Source organism: Amblyomma maculatum, chromosome 1, assembly GCF_055883805.1.
Source record: "Amblyomma maculatum isolate TAMU_Amacu chromosome 1, ASM5588380v1, whole genome shotgun sequence".
Classification (NCBI taxonomy): domain Eukaryota; kingdom Metazoa; phylum Arthropoda; class Arachnida; order Ixodida; family Ixodidae; genus Amblyomma; species Amblyomma maculatum.
The window spans coordinates 222,494,651-222,513,827 of record NC_139344.1 but is presented as its reverse complement, the minus strand read 5'-3'; the positions used below and the strand labels follow the sequence as shown (position 1 = coordinate 222,513,827).

The following is a 19,177-nucleotide window of genomic DNA, read 5'->3' as shown; positions in this document are numbered from 1 at the left end:
TGGCCATTCTTGGCGCGTTTCAAGTCACTGTTCGCATGCGGACGCTTTGCTCACGGGTCTTTTCTCTGCTTTTCAGCGCATTCTCAACATAACTTTCTCAGGGTTATTTACGAACCTAAGACGAAAAATAGTTAAGAAAAACCGCTCCACCAGGCTCGAACAAACCTTTCCATGCATTTCCTCCCATAGCGTGCCAGCCGTCGTCTGCTACGGCAGACATATGCCGCACACTGCTGCCGCGCGCGCCGCTGCTTCCGCTGCGCGCGCGCAGCGCGCCCGATTTTGTCTGGCAACCGGACTTCCAGGGAAGGTCACGTCCTCGTCTTTTCGGGGGAAGGTGATCTCGCCGGTATTTGCTCGTCGGGCATAGCAGTTTGAGCTTGCAGCGAGCATGGCTTTCGTCTCCCGCAGATTGGCCTGCACGTTAGCCAGGCATTTCCCGAAGCAAGCACTGAAGCTTGCTCCCGTTCACGAAGCGATAAGTGTACTCGCACTACGAAAGCTTTCGACCACGCCATGTTCATATGCTGCCGCCGGTTCAGCTGAGGTTTCCACCATCCTCGAAGAGCGCATTCTGGGACAGACCTCTGCAACCAACCTGGAAGAAACAGGCCGCGTGCTCAGCATCGGAGATGGCATCGCCCGTGTCTACGGTCTCAAAAACATTCAAGCTGAAGAGATGGTGGAATTTTCCAGTGGTCTGAAAGGTATGGCCCTTAACTTGGAACCGGACAACGTGGGTATTGTCGTATTCGGTAACGACAAGCTTATTAAGGAAGGAGACATAGTGAAGCGTACCGGGGCTATTGTTGACGTACCAGTTGGGCCGGAGCTGCTTGGTCGCGTTGTGGATGCCCTTGGAAACCCCATAGATGGCAAGGGACCCGTCGCATGCAAGGGTCGTGCTCGTGTCGGCATAAAGGCGCCGGGCATCATCCCTCGCATTTCAGTGAAGGAGCCTATGCTTACAGGCATTAAGGCAGTAGACAGCTTGGTTCCTATTGGCCGTGGACAGCGGGAGCTGATTATCGGAGACAGGCAGACCGGAAAAACTGCTATTGCAATCGACGGTATTATTAACCAGAAGCGTTTCAATGACGGCTCGGACGAAAAGAAAAAGCTGTACTGTATTTACGTTGCAATTGGGCAAAAGAGGAGCACAGTAGCCCAGATCGTAAAACGGCTGACCCAAAGCGACGCCATGAAGTACACAATCATCGTAAGCGCCACAGCCTCGGACGCTGCTCCGCTGCAATACCTCGCACCCTATTCTGGTTGCGCCATGGGCGAGTACTTCCGTGACAACGGCATGCATGCCCTCATTATTTACGACGACTTGTCCAAGCAGGCTGTCGCCTACCGGCAAATGTCCCTGCTGCTGCGGCGACCTCCAGGCAGGGAGGCCTACCCTGGCGATGTCTTCTACCTCCACTCCCGTCTTCTTGAGCGAGCAGCCAAAATGAACGACACCTTTGGTGGAGGATCCCTGACTGCTCTGCCAGTAATCGAGACGCAGGCCGGTGATGTCTCGGCCTACATTCCCACCAACGTCATTTCCATCACTGATGGCCAGATTTTCCTTGAAACTGAATTGTTTTACAAGGGCATCCGGCCAGCCATCAATGTAGGCTTGTCTGTAAGTCGTGTCGGCTCAGCCGCCCAGACTAAAGCCATGAAGCAAGTCGCCGGTTCAATGAAGCTAGAACTTGCTCAGTACCGTGAAGTTGCTGCCTTTGCACAGTTTGGTTCTGACTTGGATGCAGCCACTCAGCAGCTGTTAAACAGGGGTGTCCGACTCACAGAGCTGCTGAAGCAAGGCCAGTACACACCAATGGCAATTGAAGACCAAGTCGCCGTAATCTACACAGGTGTTCGTGGCTACCTAGATAAACTAGACCCTTCCCATATCAACGAATTCGAGAAAGAGTTTCTGCAACACATTCGAAGCCACCACAAGGACATCCTTGCTACCATCGCTCAAGAAGGTCACATTAGTGAAGCCACAGATGCAAAATTGAAGAGCATTGTCACTTCATTCATAGCTACATTCTCGGCGTAATTTTTTTATACTTGCACTGCCTCAACTGCCCTGTCAACATTTCTAGTCTGTGTGTAAGACAAGTAGAAATGTATAGACTAGACTTGTGCAAGAATTTAATTTATCTGCTGTAATGTCCTGGTGACAATAAATTACAAAGGAAACCAGAATGCGGCAAGGTTTTTTTGATCGTATCATTGCAAACTGTTTCATGGTTTTTTAAAAGTTCTCTTCGAAGATATGTGATCACTGGTAGCAGCAGCAGATTTTTATTTGGTAGGCACATCTGTTTAACACATAATTTTGTGCTTTTTTTTGCAGGAGTGCCTTTGGAGGTTCTGTAATTTTTGGTTGCTGTTTTTGCTTTCTGTACTTGTATGTGTGCCTTTACTATATAACTTAAAGTTTGAAGTTTTAACTTTTTCGAAGCTGTCGGGTAAGCGGAAACACTTGTTATCCACTTACTTGGCACCCCTTCGCACTATGCAGTTGTGCTTCCTGGAAAGTATTTTCGTCATTCCTTTCTTTAATAGCCATTTAGGCTGTTTTTGCCTCTAACTCTAATTCATAATGAAAGTACCACAACACTGTTGCAAACTTTCTCTGCAAGCTTTTAGTTTTGCTCTCCATGGTGGCATGCCTACTTTTTTGAAATGTACCGAACATCGAGACGGGGCAGAACACTCATCACATGCATTGCAAATGCTTTCCATATCGTTTCTCGGACGATTCTGAAGAACCGTGCTTGATTGCGATTAACAAGGCTGTCAATCAGTGCAACCAAAACCCAGTTCAGGAATATGGTCATTCCTTTTGCAGATGTAATGCGGAGTCCTTCCATTTTTGTGACCTGTAAAAGCAATATTTTGAATGTATAGGTTTTGTGGAAAGCATCTCTACTCCAAGCATTTGTTGCTGCATGGGCCTACAGTCCAGCACAATAAATTCATTGGGCAAGCACAGCCATGTTCAATAAGACATGCTGTAGTATGATGGTGGCTGTGTTACTATTTGCAGCTTAAGCACAAGTGACTGTCTGACAGTTGAATGTGCCATAATATATAGCTCCAAACATGGGGAAACTGCTCTGAACACAAATCTTTTGATAGGCAGCTAAACAAATTTCGTGCACTTTTGGTCTTTCATTGCTATGTAAGTGAGGCCCAACTCTTGATGTCTTTTGGTAGTGATACTGAGCCTGGTAGTGCACTTTTGCTTTTAGTAAAGTGTAAATTTCCAAAAGGAGGCAAGAACTGACCTCTAATGTCTGCAGTTTTGGGCGACCACTGCAGATGGCAATTTCTGTGTAGATATGGAGGTGCTGCAGACGTGCCTTGAACTTCCCCTTCATGTTGAAATTAGATCGCACTGTCGTGTAGTTCCCAGTAACATTTAGGTCTTGCACCTGCATGACACAATGTATGCTGCTTTGTCATCTCAAATCTATTTGCATTCAAATAAATGTTTCCGTCAAGCAAGGTGCTTGATGTTCTAAGCGAACATGGTAAAACGCATACACTCGATCGTCAGCGGTCGTCGCGACTACTGTACATGGTGGACAACAAACATTTTTAGCGCTAGGCATATTATGAACCGTCTATGCAATCTGGGTGAGGCAAGTTATGTGCGAAGGCCTCCTCCTTCAGTACAACCGTTCTAGTATGCATATCATGTTAGACATTGGCAGCTCGTGCACGTACTGTTAAAGAAGTGTTAATCAACGCAGTGATGCTAAGCAACAACAGTAAAGAAAGGGGGGGGGGGGGGGGGGGCCTGGCATTTTCGATGTAAATGAAGGGCGACCACGTGAGGCCGACTGACGCCCCTGCGTCCGAGGTCAGCGATTTGTCTCCAGATGGCAGCACGCACCAATGCTTGTTCGCTGCGCGCGCGCGGTACCTTGTGGGTAGTGAGGAATGTCGGGGTCTCTCTCAATGTAAACAATGAGAACAGTTCACCTTGCTCAGGCTCAGACCAATCGGTCGTCCAATGCTAAAAACCATTCATTTCTCGCAAAAATTCCGATTTTTATCCGCATATCCTTCCTGTGCGGAGGCGGTTACCTAGTGAATACCGTGACCGTAAAGCTGCACCCGACAAAGCGCACAAAAATTAGATACTAAGTGAGGCTGAAGGTATTTGATGCAAAATATTTCCTTGACCTTATGTCACTCAGGGGCGAATCTCTTATGGGCAAACTGACGACTGATCGGGGACGATAATGTGATCAGCGCGAAGATATGCAAAAGTATGCCCAAAGAGCGACTTTATCCCATGTCCGAACAAACGGTACATTTTCCGAGGGGTTTCTGTAGGTGTCTGTTGCGCGAGGTGAGCTCATGGCTTCCCGCCAGTTGTGTGTGACCCTTAAAGATGTTATTGGCAAAACTGTTTGACAAATTATTCATTAGAAGGGTGTTAGCAACAGCACCGGTGACTTGTCAGGATGGCCGAGCGGTCCAAGGCGCTGCGTTCAGGTCGCAGTCCGGTCTTCCGGGCGTGGGTTCGAATCCCACTTCTGACATTACTTTTTGTCTTTTGCAAAATATTAATTACCTTAGTCATAGCGTCAGAAGACTGACATTTGCAGCGCTTAAACTCTGGCACCAACGGAGGGTCGTCTCTGCTGTTTGCAGCACAGGGAGTGAGAGAGAGAGAAAGCGGTTCGTGGCCTGCTTTGCACATTGTTTTATAAAACTGGGAGAAATTATATATCACCGTCGCGGTTTATAGAAAAAATGCTGATTAAAACTCACTGCCAAATTGCCGAAATAACAGATAAATGTTCTAACAACCACTGACAGGATTAAAAGATGGCAGCCTGCTAAACCCCGAGACCTCCCTTTACCCATGCCTTCCGCTCTCTAGAGAACGTATCCTTCCCATTATAAAATATTTAGGAATGAGCCGCTTTGTGCGCAGTAACCTAGTCCTCATGCGAGACGGTAGGCTGAAATGAAGCAGTCCGTCTGTAATTGTCGCCATGTGGCAGTGTTATGCGGCTGTGTTTGTGGAATGTGGTGATTTGATAAGTAGAAAGGGCGGATGTGGCCTTTTGAGCGTGGTTGGGTGCCTGATTGTCCAGGGCGTGGGAGGAGAGTTCTCGGGCCAGCGCATGAACGCGCTCATTTGTCCAGGATCCCCGCCAAAGTAACCGTTCGGTCGAGAGAGGTGGCTGTGTCGATAAGAATATGATGGGTGGCCAGTGTCGCCACGCCCTTTAGGTAGTGGCGGTATGCGGCCTGAGAATATGTGCAAATTTCGGTTATGTCTTTGTCACTGGTGGAGTGGGCCAGCGAAAGTGCGATGGCGGCTTGCGTTGGCGGTTCCTGCAGGCACTGCAGGCGAATTGGTTCGGATAGTAGCAGCGGCTCCTACTGTGCAGTTTGAGTAGGCTGCGATCTGTCATGATAAACTGTACTTTAGAATTCTCTGCCGTGTCGACATACATGATATCGGAGTGGTTCCATATCTTTTGGTGTAATAAGTCCGGTTTCCCCCCTCATTGTGACATCTGTGGCGTGCCTAAATCCATACCTTTCTACCACCTGTGGGAATGTCCTTCCCCACAGGTAGTATCCCCCATCCCACTCATTCTTCCTGAGAGGCTGCTTTGCGGTCCCGGCGGCCAGAAATGGCTGGTGAGTTGGGCTTTATGTGAAGCTCAAGCCAGTGGACTCATGTACCAGTAAGGGACCACCCTGGAAGTTTATCTTTGTCTGATAAAGTCCATATCCATCCAAAGCAGTCCTAATTTTACCTGTACCTTCCGCTCTCTGGAGAACGGCTATCTTTTCATGAGCTACAGAATGCACCCAGACAGATTCACTGAGCGGAAGCTTAAATGAAACAATTATTTCTCAGTTATCCTCAGTACCCTTCTAACGCCCCGAAGCAGGAACACTACAGCACATGTGGCTACCTGGGGTGTTCTCGGAGCGCGAGGGTGAATTTGCGTTTCGCATTCATCGAAATGTGCCCTCCGCGGCCTGTATTCGATCCCGCGACCTTCGGCCAGAACCGCGAACGCCAGAGGCAGTCAGTCCATTAGGCGAGTCCAATCAATTATCCAGTATTTCAGTTCACGGTTTACTTTACGTGGTATCTTCCCGCGGCTATGCGCTGGTCACTCAGCACTAATAGTTGATGGTTGCAAAGAATGACCAAACATTTCAGGGGCCTTTTCTGAGCATGACAGGCGCGGACAAAAGTACACGGAGCACGACAGTTTCGCGCGTTGCGTTATTGAAAGTGGCAGCTGCACGTGGTATGTGCAGGTAGTAGACACTAGTGCGCTTCCTCGTGTACAAATAATGTTTCATTATGTCCAATACGAAAAGTGTACTGGAACGTGCGTAACTGCTAATTGATCGTTAATGGATCGCGATTAACTGCTCCTGTCTGAATTGTATATCGGGCCCGCCAGGCAGCGACAACTGCCGCAAATCGACAACTGAGTGTGCTGTTCGAACGCTTTAGACAATTGGGGATGTCGATCTGTAACATCATGGTCTGTACTAATCGTGTGGGGCATGTCAATAGTTTTCATCAATAATTCATAAATGACACGGTAAAGTGTGATCGATTAGGATAGCGTATGTGTTCAAGGGGCGTCTATGCTGAAAACCGCACCAACTGAGATTGGCCTATGGCTGACCGTCCATTAACGACTGGGCAGAACTCGGCAGCCGATATTCTCGGCCAGCCCATGCAGGCTCAAAGGTGGGTCTTTGGGTAGCTGCCAGTTACGCTGGCTAATAGTTGACCAAATACTTTCAGCAAAGTATCGGCAAACCGTCGGAAACTAGTCTGCACCCAAAGCTCGACAGCCAAGATTTACAGGGCTTAGCGTGAGACAGACGAGGACAGGAAAGGGACACAGGACGAGCGCAGTGTCCTCGTCTGGCTCACGCTAAGCCTCCCAGTAAATCATGACCTACCAACTGGCCCAGAACACCACTTTAGTCAAGCTCGGCAGCCAAACATAGCCCAAAGTAGGGCGTGATTGGCCAAGTACGTTGAGCCAGCCACAGGTCACGCGCAATAGGCAGACTGAAATTTGCAACAAAGTTGACAAGCCTAACCTATGTTGCACTGGCAATGTACAGGTGCACCAAAAGTAAGATGGAGCATGCGAGTTGTGGCCGAACTGGAAAAAACAAAGTGTTCTGTTGAAGCATATACAAAAAACAAAAAAAAAAAAAAAAAAAAAACTAGAAAAAAACTTCATACCAGCGCGCTCTATCAGTAGATGCGCAGCAGAGAGCGAGAGTACATTGGCACATACGGCTGGCCCATCTCAGTGACCTGATGCTCACCATTTTGCTGCCGTGAGCGAAACTGCGCTGAAGCCATAAAAAATTCGCCAGGGGCTCTTTCAATGTTTCATGCAAGGGTTTATTTTTGCCCTAGCTATGGAAAAATGTTGGCCTTCGGATGCGTACATTTTTTGCTTCGTCAGGGAATGGCCCCATGGCACCATCTCTGTGGTTCGCGCTTCATTTGGCGCCGAGTTTATGCGCGAGCTATGGAATACAAATGCTTGTACATCGATTTGAAAAGTGTGGTCAAATTTTGTTTCGCCCAAAGAAACGCATGAAAAAAACAATAGCCTGCATGTGTTCTCTGCGTTGTCTTTATGATACAGATAGGCGCTCAGTGGCATAGCAAGTGAGCTGATTGAGGATCACTTCTTTCGACACAAGTTGGCGTTTTTAAATTGGGGGAAACAACGCGTTGTTTATGAAATTTTTGTAAAAATCGAGGTTGCCTCTGATTTAGTCACCCGCGATAGGCTGTATTTTGCTAACATGCAAGGTGAAATGGGCAATGTTTTGGAGACAATTTAAAAAGTTAAAGTAGCTTCCAAAGACACTGGTAACATAACTGAGATCATTTTGAGAAAGTTGAAAAGGAGTGTAGCTCGTATAAGCCTCAGCATGAGTGTAGATAACCTTTGGGAGGCTGTAAAGAAGTAGGGCAACCTCCGAGAGCGACCCGGGTATATCGACTCTTTGTACGAGTATCTTCCTCGCCGCATGGCCTATGTAGTCATCGGGCGTGGGAGCACGTGTTTTCCATCTACCAGCCTTTCTCTATTCATTGTTGAACTTTATGTTCCCTAATGTGAGAAAGCCAGTTTGTGTCGATGCAAATAGTATTCTGTCAACTCACTTGCTATGCCGCGTCAACCACCTAATTTTATCGAAGACTAACGCAAGCCAATACATGCATGCTATTACTTTTTGCATGCGTTCCCTTGAGCCAGGCGAAATTTTTACTGCACTTTCCAAAGCGATGCAGGAGCATTTACACTCCTTAGTGCACTAACTCGCCGCCAAGTGAAGCGCAAACTACGGCGGTTACGCAGATAAAAATTGCAATTCCTGACCAAGCATAAAGCGCACGCACTGCCCGGACAAATAACAAACCGTTCCTTGAAGTACTGAAGGTGTCCCTGTCGCGAAATGGTAGCAGCTGCGTGGCTTCGCTCGTGGCGGCGATAGCGAGGATATCACGTTATCGAGATGGGTCAGCCAGATGTGCAGACGTCCCGACTCTCACTGCTGCGTATCTGCGGATAGAGCGCGCTGGCATGCAGTTTTTTTCCCGTTCAGCCACCGCTTGCGTGCTTCGTTCTATTTTTTGTGCATCTGTACATAGTCTGTTGAATCCTGCTGCTTTCCGTGAATCCGTTGCATGCAGCAACATATGAACTGGTCTCAGAAAGGCGCCTTCTTGACGATTAGCACGTATGTTTTTAAAGCGAAAGCTTCACAACGACATGTACTATACCAAAACCAACCTGTCCGGTCGCTTGACCATCGAGAAGGTGCTGTGACCTTGACCTGATTAAGTGTAGGTGTACACCATCCCGTGGTGTGGGCTCAAAAGTATACTGCGCGCGCTTTCCTTTCCACAAAACCTAACTTGAAGAAAAAAATACGAAAAAACATTCCCGGATTGTAGAGGCGGTGTTACAGGGGCTATCACGGTAAATTCTCAAGGCGAAGCTTGAGCTTTCCCCCAATCAATCTGTCAAACCATGCATAACCATGCTTAACACAGCCTTCGCTCGTATCGTGACGTTCGTCATTCAGGCTAGCCCCACATTTCTTAGCGAATTCATTTGCTTAATATTCGCACAAAAACGGCAGAGCAGACTTTAAAAAAAAAATCATTAGTAACATGATCAAGCCCTATTTTATTTTCCTTTTTGCTGTAGCAAGCATAAAAATAACTGAAATAGCTACCCTCGACTTACGTGGGTCACTGGCTCTAATATGAAGGCCTCATGTAGTGGATATATAAGCTCGCTGAAAGTTGCTGTTATGTGTGCACAGCGCGGTAGCGTCTTCTGTTTCGTAGTGTTTCGTTGATGCAGTGATTCTTGCACGTATGACAGGTTGGTCATGACTGCGATGGAAATGTTTGTGTTAATTACACAACTGAAACGATGACCTTGATCCTATGTTGTCCAGCGTCGACAGGAAACCATGGCCGACTTTGGTCCCAATCTAGGTCAACAAGGTTGGGTTTAGTTATTTGCCGTGCATCGGCCGACCTTTGGCTTCCGACATAATACCAATACCGGAGGATAACCTTGCAGACAGTGTCCATACAAGCAAAGCGAAAAAAATTGCCTGGATAGTGAATGTTGAAACCATTCAGGTAACGTTTTCCATTGCTCGAGTGGACAAGTCTGCAAAGTTGGCCCTCGACCTTGATCCCATGTCGGCAACCATAGGTCGGCCGGTATGAGGCCAATAACCAACCTCAGCCAAACCTTGTTGACCTAGCTTGGATCGCGTTAGGCCACGGTTTGCTGCAGACATTGGACCAACACGGCAAATGTCATTTTTTTTTTTTTTTCACTTCGGATGGTAGAAAAGAGAACATTGCTCCTGGAGCAGAATTATGGGTCATTCTTGGAGGAGGCGGTCGAGACGGTCTCATTTGAATCACGCATTTCTTTGACATTTTAGTCGAAAATGTGGGGTAGAGCGTGGTTTTCTTGATGAGAATCTCTCATAATGAAAAAAAGGGGGGAGGGGGGGGGGTGACATCAAATCCTTGTACATAAAAATGAGCGCAAAACACTAGTGTGTAGCATGAATAAAAAATTGCAACTACTTTGCACAGGCACTTTCTGTCTCTGTCGGCGCCAGCGCTGAAGAGCACCTTGCCATCATGGTGGACTCGCCAACACGGGGTAAAGCATTCGCAATGGCGTCGGCGTCGCCAGCAAACACTGGTTGTCAATAGGTGAGTTTGGCTATGTCGCAATATTTAGAGCAAATGCACCTTGCTCTCACTTATTCTTCGTATAACATTCGAAGTCGAATTGAATTACGTTCCACTCAACGCCTGCGATTGAAACTTCCTTTAATGCATCTCGTTATGTATTAAAGGAAGCGAAACAATGCATTTGTTCCTGTGGACGGATGCTGAAAGTTTTCAGCAAGACTGTATTAATGCGAAAGTATTACTTCGCTATGTTCACAGCTTTCTGTCCGCAAACCGCGTCCTCAGACCGCGTCAGCAAAATCGTGTCCGCAGCAGTTGTGAGCAATTGAGAAGCGGTAGATGTTAATGAGTGGTGTCAATCGATAGAGAGTGACGTAATTTTGTGTCCGAAAAATAATTAGGCCAATAAGTTAGTTGGTAATTAATTAGAGGCAAAGTAAAGGCGAAAATGGTCTCATTAGCCAATGGCTTGGCGCAACATTTGAATGTATCAAATACTAAAATAGTTAACTGAGTCAGTCAATTAAGGTGACGTCAAAGACGTGACGTCACGCAACCTGAAGTCGAGCCAAAAAAGAGCATAAGAAATTGGCGCGCAATTTGAAAGTACCAAAGACTAAAGCAGTTAATTAACGCAGTCAATTAGGATTTCATCTAGGCTGTGACGTCACGCAACCGGAAGTAGAGCCGAAAAAGGGCATAGGAAGGGATTGGCACGCAATTTGAAAGTACCGAAGACTAAAATGGGTAAATAAGAAGTGAATTAAGCAACTAGAAGCAACTAGAAGCAACCAGAAGCAACCAACAGCAGCATCCGTGCTTTCGGATTACTTTAATGCAGATTCTGCTGTACTCAATTTTTTTTTTTTTTACCTTTGTTAGCTCTACCTTTAAAGTGCCTATGAAAAGTGCCAAGCCACTGACATGCAGAATGACACTAATAGCCACGTGCTGTTCTGAAAAGGATTAAGAAAACGCTCTCACGGCGGGGGCGGCCGCTGTCACAGCAGTGTTTTCTCTTTTTTTTTTTTTTTTTTTTTTCCGATACGGCGAGGTTCGCCGTTTTTTCAGGGATAGAAACCACCATGAGCGCGTCGGCTGCAGTGGCGTGCTCTTACCTGCAACGGGATGTGGACGAGGAGGTGCCTTCCCGAGCGCACGACTCGTGCCGGGTCCTCCGGTCTCAACTTGAAGTTGTCGAGGCCCAGCAGTTCGGCGTCCCGCAGTTCGGCGTCCGGCGCCCCGAGTAGCGGCAAGGGAATCGAGTGCAGCGCGTGAGCTGCCCCGTCGGACAGCAGCTTGACAAGCTTTTCTCCGATCGCTTCACCAACGTCTCCAGGGCCCTCGTTCGCTCGTTTGTCGCCTGCCCCATGAGCAGTCTTGTCGCCTGTTCCACGGGCACTCTTGTCGCCTGTCCGACGGGCGCCCTTGTTGCCTTTCCCACGAGCGCCCTTGTTGCCTTTCCCATGAGCGCTGTTTGATGGCGATGGTGGCTCTAAGGCGAGCCGTGTGGCTGCCTTTCGCTGGGGACCACGTCTGCATCGGGAGAAGAGCCTCTGTCACTTTCTCGGCTGAGAAAAGCTTGCGACCATGCACAACAGCTTTTTCTCGCCAGCACAGCAAAACCAAGGCAAGAAAGGCAGAACGAAGTGTCCGTAGGTTTGCTCTCGTAGCCATCGTGCTCCATCAACTGCAACGTTGCTGCAAAGCCATCGCCAAGTACGAAGTAGAAACTGCCACATGCGTTGTTCCCAAATCACCTTCCGTACTCCTGAGCGGAGGGCAAGGTCTATCTATATTATCACAGCCATTCGTACATGTGATGAGGAAGTTTTGATAACATGACTGTTCTACTAGGCGCTGTGTAGGCTGCCAGTCAGACAAGACTTTGTTTCACATGTTTGGCACCCAGAACTGTGCAATTCATTTAGCTATTAGCAACATGTATCTTGGAGGCGTCTATAGACGTCTTCTAGGTACATGTTGCTAATACGACAGACACCTTCTCCGGCTCGATGCATCACGTTTGCTGCAGAGGCTTATGACCCACTGTGTGCCCCTTTTGGGGAATTTATACTCCATTAGAAAGCCCTTACTTGCACCCTCGAGTCTCCGGACAATCATCGCATACGCTTGACAGGTAACCTCCCCTATATTTCTTTTCTGTATCTTAACTGCTGTATCCTAATTGCTTAAAGTTACCGCCAACGTACCTTACAAAATTTTTCGCAAATATGAACTTAAGTGGCACCTCATGCGATGTAGAAAATCCTATTCGCTAGCCGCTCTTGCTATGGCATTATTGATTCTTTTTACCGCTCTCGCCGTAGTAATAAAGTAAGGTACTTGTTTGGTAAACTGCAGCTCGCTTTCGATAGCAGCTGACTGTCCGGTCGCTTTTGTCCTGCCATTATCCTCAGAGGTAAAATATAGAAATGAGCGGCCCTTAATTGTGCCGCTGTCAGTAGCTGCGGCAGATCGAAATTAACAGACTCCAGAAATAACGGTCGCGGCTCCATCAGTGCTTTCGCAGGACATGAACGGCACACAGTGAGCTGCTTCTTGGAGAACATCATTAAGTCGCGGCACAACGCATGGACACGACGCGTACGACAAAGCTCGCGTTAGTTGCCCTGCAATTCAAAGCGCGGCTATACTGCGGCGTTTTAGCAGACAACCAAAGAAAGTTCGATATATGTAGCTGGGTTTTCTAAAGCACATAGAGGCCTACAATCGCGTGGCCATTTGTTCGGGTTGGTATGTTTGTGGTTATGGGTCAGCCGCTGAAGCTACCCACAAGCGAGATGGCGAATCTCGAGGGCGAACAGCGGAAAAATGAAGCGAAGAACCCTTTTAGCCATCAGTGAGTGCTATAAACATGGTCATCGCGCCTTGAAAGAATAAATATCATACAATTTGTCGGCCGGGAGCGCATTTTGAACTCACTTGGGCTGAGGCAGCTGAGGCAGCTGAGGCGGCTGATGTCCGCCTGTTTTCTTCACCCTGGCTATATGTGAATGCATAGACAGCAGTCACTGCCTGCGAAGAACAGAGCCGACAGAGAAACTCTTCGGTCAGACGGCCTTACGTTTGGCGTAGACTCGGCATTTTTCGAGGCCAGAGTACATGCACGCACACAGATGTAAGGCGCCAAAATGCGACACGGGTTCGACTTGGCTACAAGATGCAGCATTAGGCTGACAGAGGCGTTGACATTGGCTCTGTTAAACAGTGTGATTTCTTACAGAGAGTCATCATTTAACATTGCCGCTTTTCTTCCTCGTCTTCGGCGACGGTGTGTCACTCAGTGCGAGGCCACTTTTTTTTTTTCTTTATTTCCGAAGTATTCATGAACAACAAATGGTCACACTTAATAAAACACTTCAGCTGCCCTTGAGCTGACGTGTGTGAGGTTAAAATTTCTTCAATTTTACCAGGTCATCCAGAATTTCTGCCCACTGTGGTGGGTCAGGGAGCGCGCAGATACATTCCCGTAGATAAACAGCACTTTCAACAAAATTTTCACGTACACTGCGAATGTTAATATCTTCATGCCTTACTTGCATTCGTGTTTTCCACAAGCTGTGGAGGCCCAGAAGCATTATTAAATCATAGGGTACGTCTTCGTTCTCCACCGGTAAAAACCGGATGCCATAAGGGTTTAGTGGCACTGTGGCAGCTCTTTTTTAATTGTTCTTTGTAGTGCGGGCCACTCTGGTTAAACTTTATGCGTGTTTAAACCCATACTGTTTCTGGAATTACTCTGCCGAATTACATTCGATTTTCTGCACCAATGATTTTTTAAAATGATGTTGGTCGATAAGCCTGCATGTCTTCTTCAGCAACACAGAGACATTGAAGATCACAAAAGAAAGAAAGGCTTAGTGGGATAACTGAGCTCTGTCCAATTTATTCTTCTAATTTCTAAACCTAATAGGCGAAAAAATTGGACTCGGAGACTTCATGAATTTCACAAACTATTCATATTCGAGAGCGTGCGTGTGTGTACCCAATTTCCCATCCCTCATTCCGCCCTTACCAACTGGGAGGAACGGCTGGGTGGTACCACGGCCGCCAGTAAGCAAAGGACAGTGTAACGTACCGAAGTATACATGTAATAGCTCATGGTCGCTACATGTGAAACCCCGCATTACATGGGCTCCACACGGGATGATAGGCAGGTCATATTTAATAAATAACGACGTTTAGCCATTCACTGTACTGTCACCGGTACTGATGTGCAGTGCCGCGCTTTAGGCAAACTTCTGAGTGCACCATGATGGGCTGCGGTGAAGGAGGTTGCCGCGCTTCTGTTAGCAAGTGGAGTGTCTTCTGCATGACTTATTCTGAAACCATCAGTCTTGCGTAGCAACGGCGGGACATCTATATATGTATACTGACTGCAGATGAAAAATGTCAGGCCTATATAGTTATCTGTCATTATGCACTTATACGCGCCACGTTATGTCCCACTCGTTAACTGAGGTAATACGCCCCACGTCTGTCCTGTTGCGTACATGCCATTTGTGTACATCTTTTCCTCGCAAAACCTCCAACGCTCAAGTCACCGCTATTATCTACGTAAAGCGTTTATTTGCTCCAATAAGAACTTTGCCCCGTCCGGGGGCAAAAACTCAGATCAGGGCTATCATCAACATGGGCCGGTCTACCACCTTGCACTAGTCATCCAAGTACGAGCTGAGGAGTACAGGAGAGGGCACTCCAAGGATATGAGCTGGCATCCCCAGGCGGTAAGTTATAGGGAAGGGTATTCATTACAATCTGGGCACATGTTAGACTAGAGTGTGAGATGTGGCTTTGTACGAGGTTCAAATTAAGTATAGCACTTATCGCTTTGTAGCCTTTGCCAGACAATGGCTTTTCGCGTAAGTCGTTTGTGGGGTGGCGGATATCTGCTTGTCAAGGCGTTGATGATGGATCCGACTTGCTTACTGGTTCGGTGCTGCCTCCTGCGAGGGTCAACGATCGATTACTGTTCCTGGCGCCCAAGCACTCGGCACTCGGGTATCACTCTTCGCGCGGGCGACAGCGTGTGCGCGCTGCTCCCAAGAACTGACTCATGGCCATGGGCCATACAAGTACGATTTTGGACGAGGTGGTGGAGTAGGATCTTTGGATTCTGGTCACGTACTAGGGGTCCTTACGGTAGTTTCGACACGCAGCCTAATTGCGACTCTGTGATGTGATGTTGTATGGGATGTTAGACGGGCGCGGGACACATTAACTTATAGTACTGCGGCTGCTTCCACCACTTCCGAGGTGCACATTGAGGTAGATGCTGTCGCGACCATATCAGCGCTTGCTTGGTCCATTACGTGGATGGTGGTAGCTTTGCGGCCAGGGTAGCGAGCTGCGTCCGTGTAGCAGAGTTCTAGTAATTTGCTGCAAATGCGATCCAGTGCCTTGGCTCACGCTTTCCCTCGCCCGATTTCGCAGATGGGATGCATATTTCTGGGAATGGGTGTGACTACTAGTTGGTCCTTGATGACTGGTGACAGTTCTGTCGGGGAGTTGTGGCGGCCGGCGCCACCACATCCAGCTTGATGCCAATTGCTGAGCAAGGTATTGGTCGTTGTTGTTGTTGGCCTTTTGAAAAATGGCACGTATCCACCACGGGAGATTGGCCAAGGTTTGGTGTTGTCCACAAATTCAAATACAAGCACAAGCTTGTCGTAAAGCGAGATTGTAAAGAATTATAAGAATGCAGCTATAAGAGGTATTGGTCACAGCTTGCCGCGGATAGATAAAACAATGAATGCTACAGTTTCCTCTTCTTAACATTGCGAACAGTGATTTTAGCGCTTAGCTGAGCTGCTAACATGGTTGATAATTGTTTCGCCGGGAAACGTTTTGGCCAAGAGGAAAGAGAAGCTTAATAATTAGTATAGAAGCATATATGCATAAAACTAATCGGTGGCATTTTTTTTTAAATCGCAGTGAACTCGCTTCTGTGATTCAGCGGCTGTAACATGCAGGTGGTTACCACCGGCATGCCACCGGCTGCGGTGGTTCGATTTCCTGTCCAAATTTCGGCAATGTAGGCTAGAAGTTCAAAGGGTCGAAATTACTCAAGTGGTTACTGTTGATGGTTTCTTCTGGATTAGCATATAAATGCCCTCTGCCTATGCGGGCATAGTTTCGGAACCAAAACCTAGATTATCTTTTTTTCCTTCTTTGCATTCCATCCCTATCACTGCACAGAAAAATGTTCCGTCTCAGCCATTTCCACAAACTTTACCGCGTGGAACAGCACTGTACTATGTATTTATGGAACAGCACTGGACTATTATTTATTTCACTATTTATGTCGCTTTCTTGTACCAGATCCCGCCCATAATACATTGGTCCTAGAGGTAAATCACTAAATTACTGCAGTCATGTATATCGGTGTTAAATTATTTGTGATGAGCCTCTTCTATATAAGCGTACTCAGTACCTTAAAATTTACAATTCACGGTAGTATTCCTCACGTTATGTTGTTACCGTTGTATCTTTGAAAAAATGCCCCATACCCGCGAAGGGATCGCCTCAAGCGCCCATAGATACTCTTCTATTTTCCTATCCATTTGTTTTCTTCTTTCTTGCTCTCTTCCCTAGTTTCCATTGGTTTCATTGCTATCTTAAATTTATTAGAATTCGAAGCCATTTTTGTCCTTGTTGACGTTCCTTTTTTTTTTTCTCATTAGAGAGACGATAAGTTAGGGAGAGGTCAGTTTTGTCTAATGCGGTGTCCGCTGTCATTTCTGCCCGTTTATTTCTCACACTGATCGCTCACATGCAGGGCTGAAGAACAACCAACAACAGCATCGCCATCATCAGGCGGGGTCGCTCCACGTAATAAAGTGGTCATGGCAGGCAGCACTGATGCAAGCAACGCCGTGGCAGCCACGAGACGATGACCTCGCATCCCGTTTCGATCGTATAAAATCAACGGAGTCCGCTTCACGAGGTTCTAACGGCAACAAAAGCACCAGTCCAGCCATGGCGCAAGATTTAGCCGTCGTAAGTGTTTTTAAATATGGTGTGTGTGTGTGTGGGGGGGGGGGGGGGGGGGGGTCAAAAACATGCCAACACGCAAATCTTTATGAGTTCGAGAGGGGAGGAGAACGAATAGTATTCAGCTTTTTTTTTTTTTTTTTCTGCGAAAGCAACTCTATTGTATACGTATCTGCTGAAACTCAAGGTTGCGACATGAAATCTAGGCGCCGGCGGCCACGATAATAGTTTAGCGTTAGTCGCAGTATGTGTTATCTTATATACGTCATGCTCACCATAAACTGCGTTCTCTGAATTGACGGAGTTCGCTGTACGCTAAAGTTTCGCTTGATGACCACAAGCCGTCATATATGCCAACGCCCCGCCGTGGCAGCTGAGTTGTTAGGGCGCTCGACTGCTGATCCTGAGGACTCGGGTTCGATCCCGGCCGCGGAGGCCACGTTTCGAAGGAGGCGAAACGTCAAAGTGCTCCCATCCTCTCCCTCTGAAGTCAGCGCGAGCGAGCGCCCAAGAAAAAAGAAAAAAAAAAAAAAAGAAGAAAAACGGATGGTGACGGTGCTTTGTTCTTCCCGCGTTATTTGGCTGCGCCTAATGAGAGGGTGCACTCAGAAGTCCCAGTTGACGTCAACGGTATATGATGGCAACGGGAAAGGGGCAGCTACGAGCGCTCTTTGAGGTGTCGCCATAAACTGTTGAAAGCAGTCACCATGAGCACGTTTTAAAAGTTATGTGTAAATTATATAGTTCACGCAAAGCTTTTAATCTTGACACGAATTCTCAAAGCCCGCCACTGTGGATGCGTTGCATTAGAAGATTACCATATATATCGTTTAAGGGTTCGTTTACTTAAATCGGCCGATGTTCATGTCAAGTTATTTCTTGCGGCTAATCTTGCTCAGAACGCGTTATGCTCTGCGCGAAAAACTTCGTTCAAAAAGACTCGTAAGAACGGTAGTAACCATGTCGCACCTCTCAAAGTTGACACCAGCTAATCAGCTGCTTAAAGAGCGTGGTTTGTCTTGATGATATCAGGTGCGTGAAGATCACCAGACCGTATTTGTGATACAGTCGTGCCTCGTTTATACGACCCCCATTAATATGGACGACTCGAAGTATACGGACAGTTTTTCTGTGGACCAAGCTTTCCCCATGCATTTACGTCTCATTATTATGGAAACTCGCTGTCCGGATAATGGACAAGGAAAAAATGCACAAATACCATTAGGGTCCATGTATTTTTGTCGCGTTAATATGGCCAGTCATGAAAACCGAATCGTTACACTTCTTCAAAGATAATTTCTCTTATAGATTTTGTTGACAGACACCACATGAACGTAGTGTCATTGATTGAGTGCTTGTCCTTTTCGCTTGTGTATTAATATTCTACACCGCGAAGTTGCGCAGTCGATACACGTTACGATTTTTTTTTTATGTGTGTGTGTTGCATAAATTCACTGGAACAAAACTCTGACAGCAGTTTGCGCCTTGTAGAAAGTTGGATTGAGCAACTTTCAGCCGACTGAATGCTGATATATAGCAGGGGTTCGTGAGAGATGAAAAGTAGAAGTCAAGTAATTTATAAATGAAACGCCACCGGGAGCAATATGCAACTGCATCACAATACTTTCAATTGGGTCGCATTTCAAGCATAAAGGTGACTCGGATAATGTTATTGTTCCCACTAATTCCAACGGATTCGCTGGCCTACATTATGCTTGCTCTAAAGCAGACCTTATCCTTAGGTTGTTTTTTTTTTGTTTTGTTTTGTTTAGTTTTTTTTTTCAGAAAAAAATATTCTCATTCGTTATTAAGGATGACTTGCTTTATGGAGAGTTTTGTGGGAAACCAAAGTGTCCATATTAACGAGGCACGACT

At 47.0% G+C, this 19,177-nt stretch overlaps 1 protein-coding gene, 1 non-coding gene and 1 pseudogene across 3 annotated transcripts; 2 read left to right on the top strand and 1 right to left on the bottom strand.

Moving 5' to 3' along the window:
• The first annotated feature begins 285 nt into the window (after positions 1-285).
• On the top strand, positions 286-2,208 carry LOC146205701 (ATP synthase F(1) complex subunit alpha, mitochondrial-like). Its single transcript, XM_084590360.1, has one exon. It carries the CDS (start codon positions 392-394, stop codon positions 2,057-2,059), a length of 1,668 nt encoding a protein of 555 aa, XP_084446486.1. The 5' UTR covers positions 286-391; the 3' UTR covers positions 2,060-2,208.
• A 141-nt stretch (positions 2,209-2,349) lies between these two features.
• LOC146205699 (uncharacterized) lies at positions 2,350-17,213 on the bottom strand (annotated as a pseudogene). The gene is made up of 5 exons (XR_014708232.1): positions 17,069-17,213; positions 13,232-13,292; positions 11,404-11,821; positions 3,297-3,443; positions 2,350-2,888 (listed from the first exon to the last, which is right to left on the bottom strand). The product of XR_014708232.1 is annotated as an uncharacterized LOC146205699 (transcript).
• On the top strand, positions 4,479-4,562 carry TRNAL-CAG (transfer RNA leucine (anticodon CAG)). The gene has a single exon. It is a non-coding gene; the product is annotated as a tRNA-Leu (tRNA).
• Positions 17,214-19,177: the final 1,964 nt, after the last annotated feature.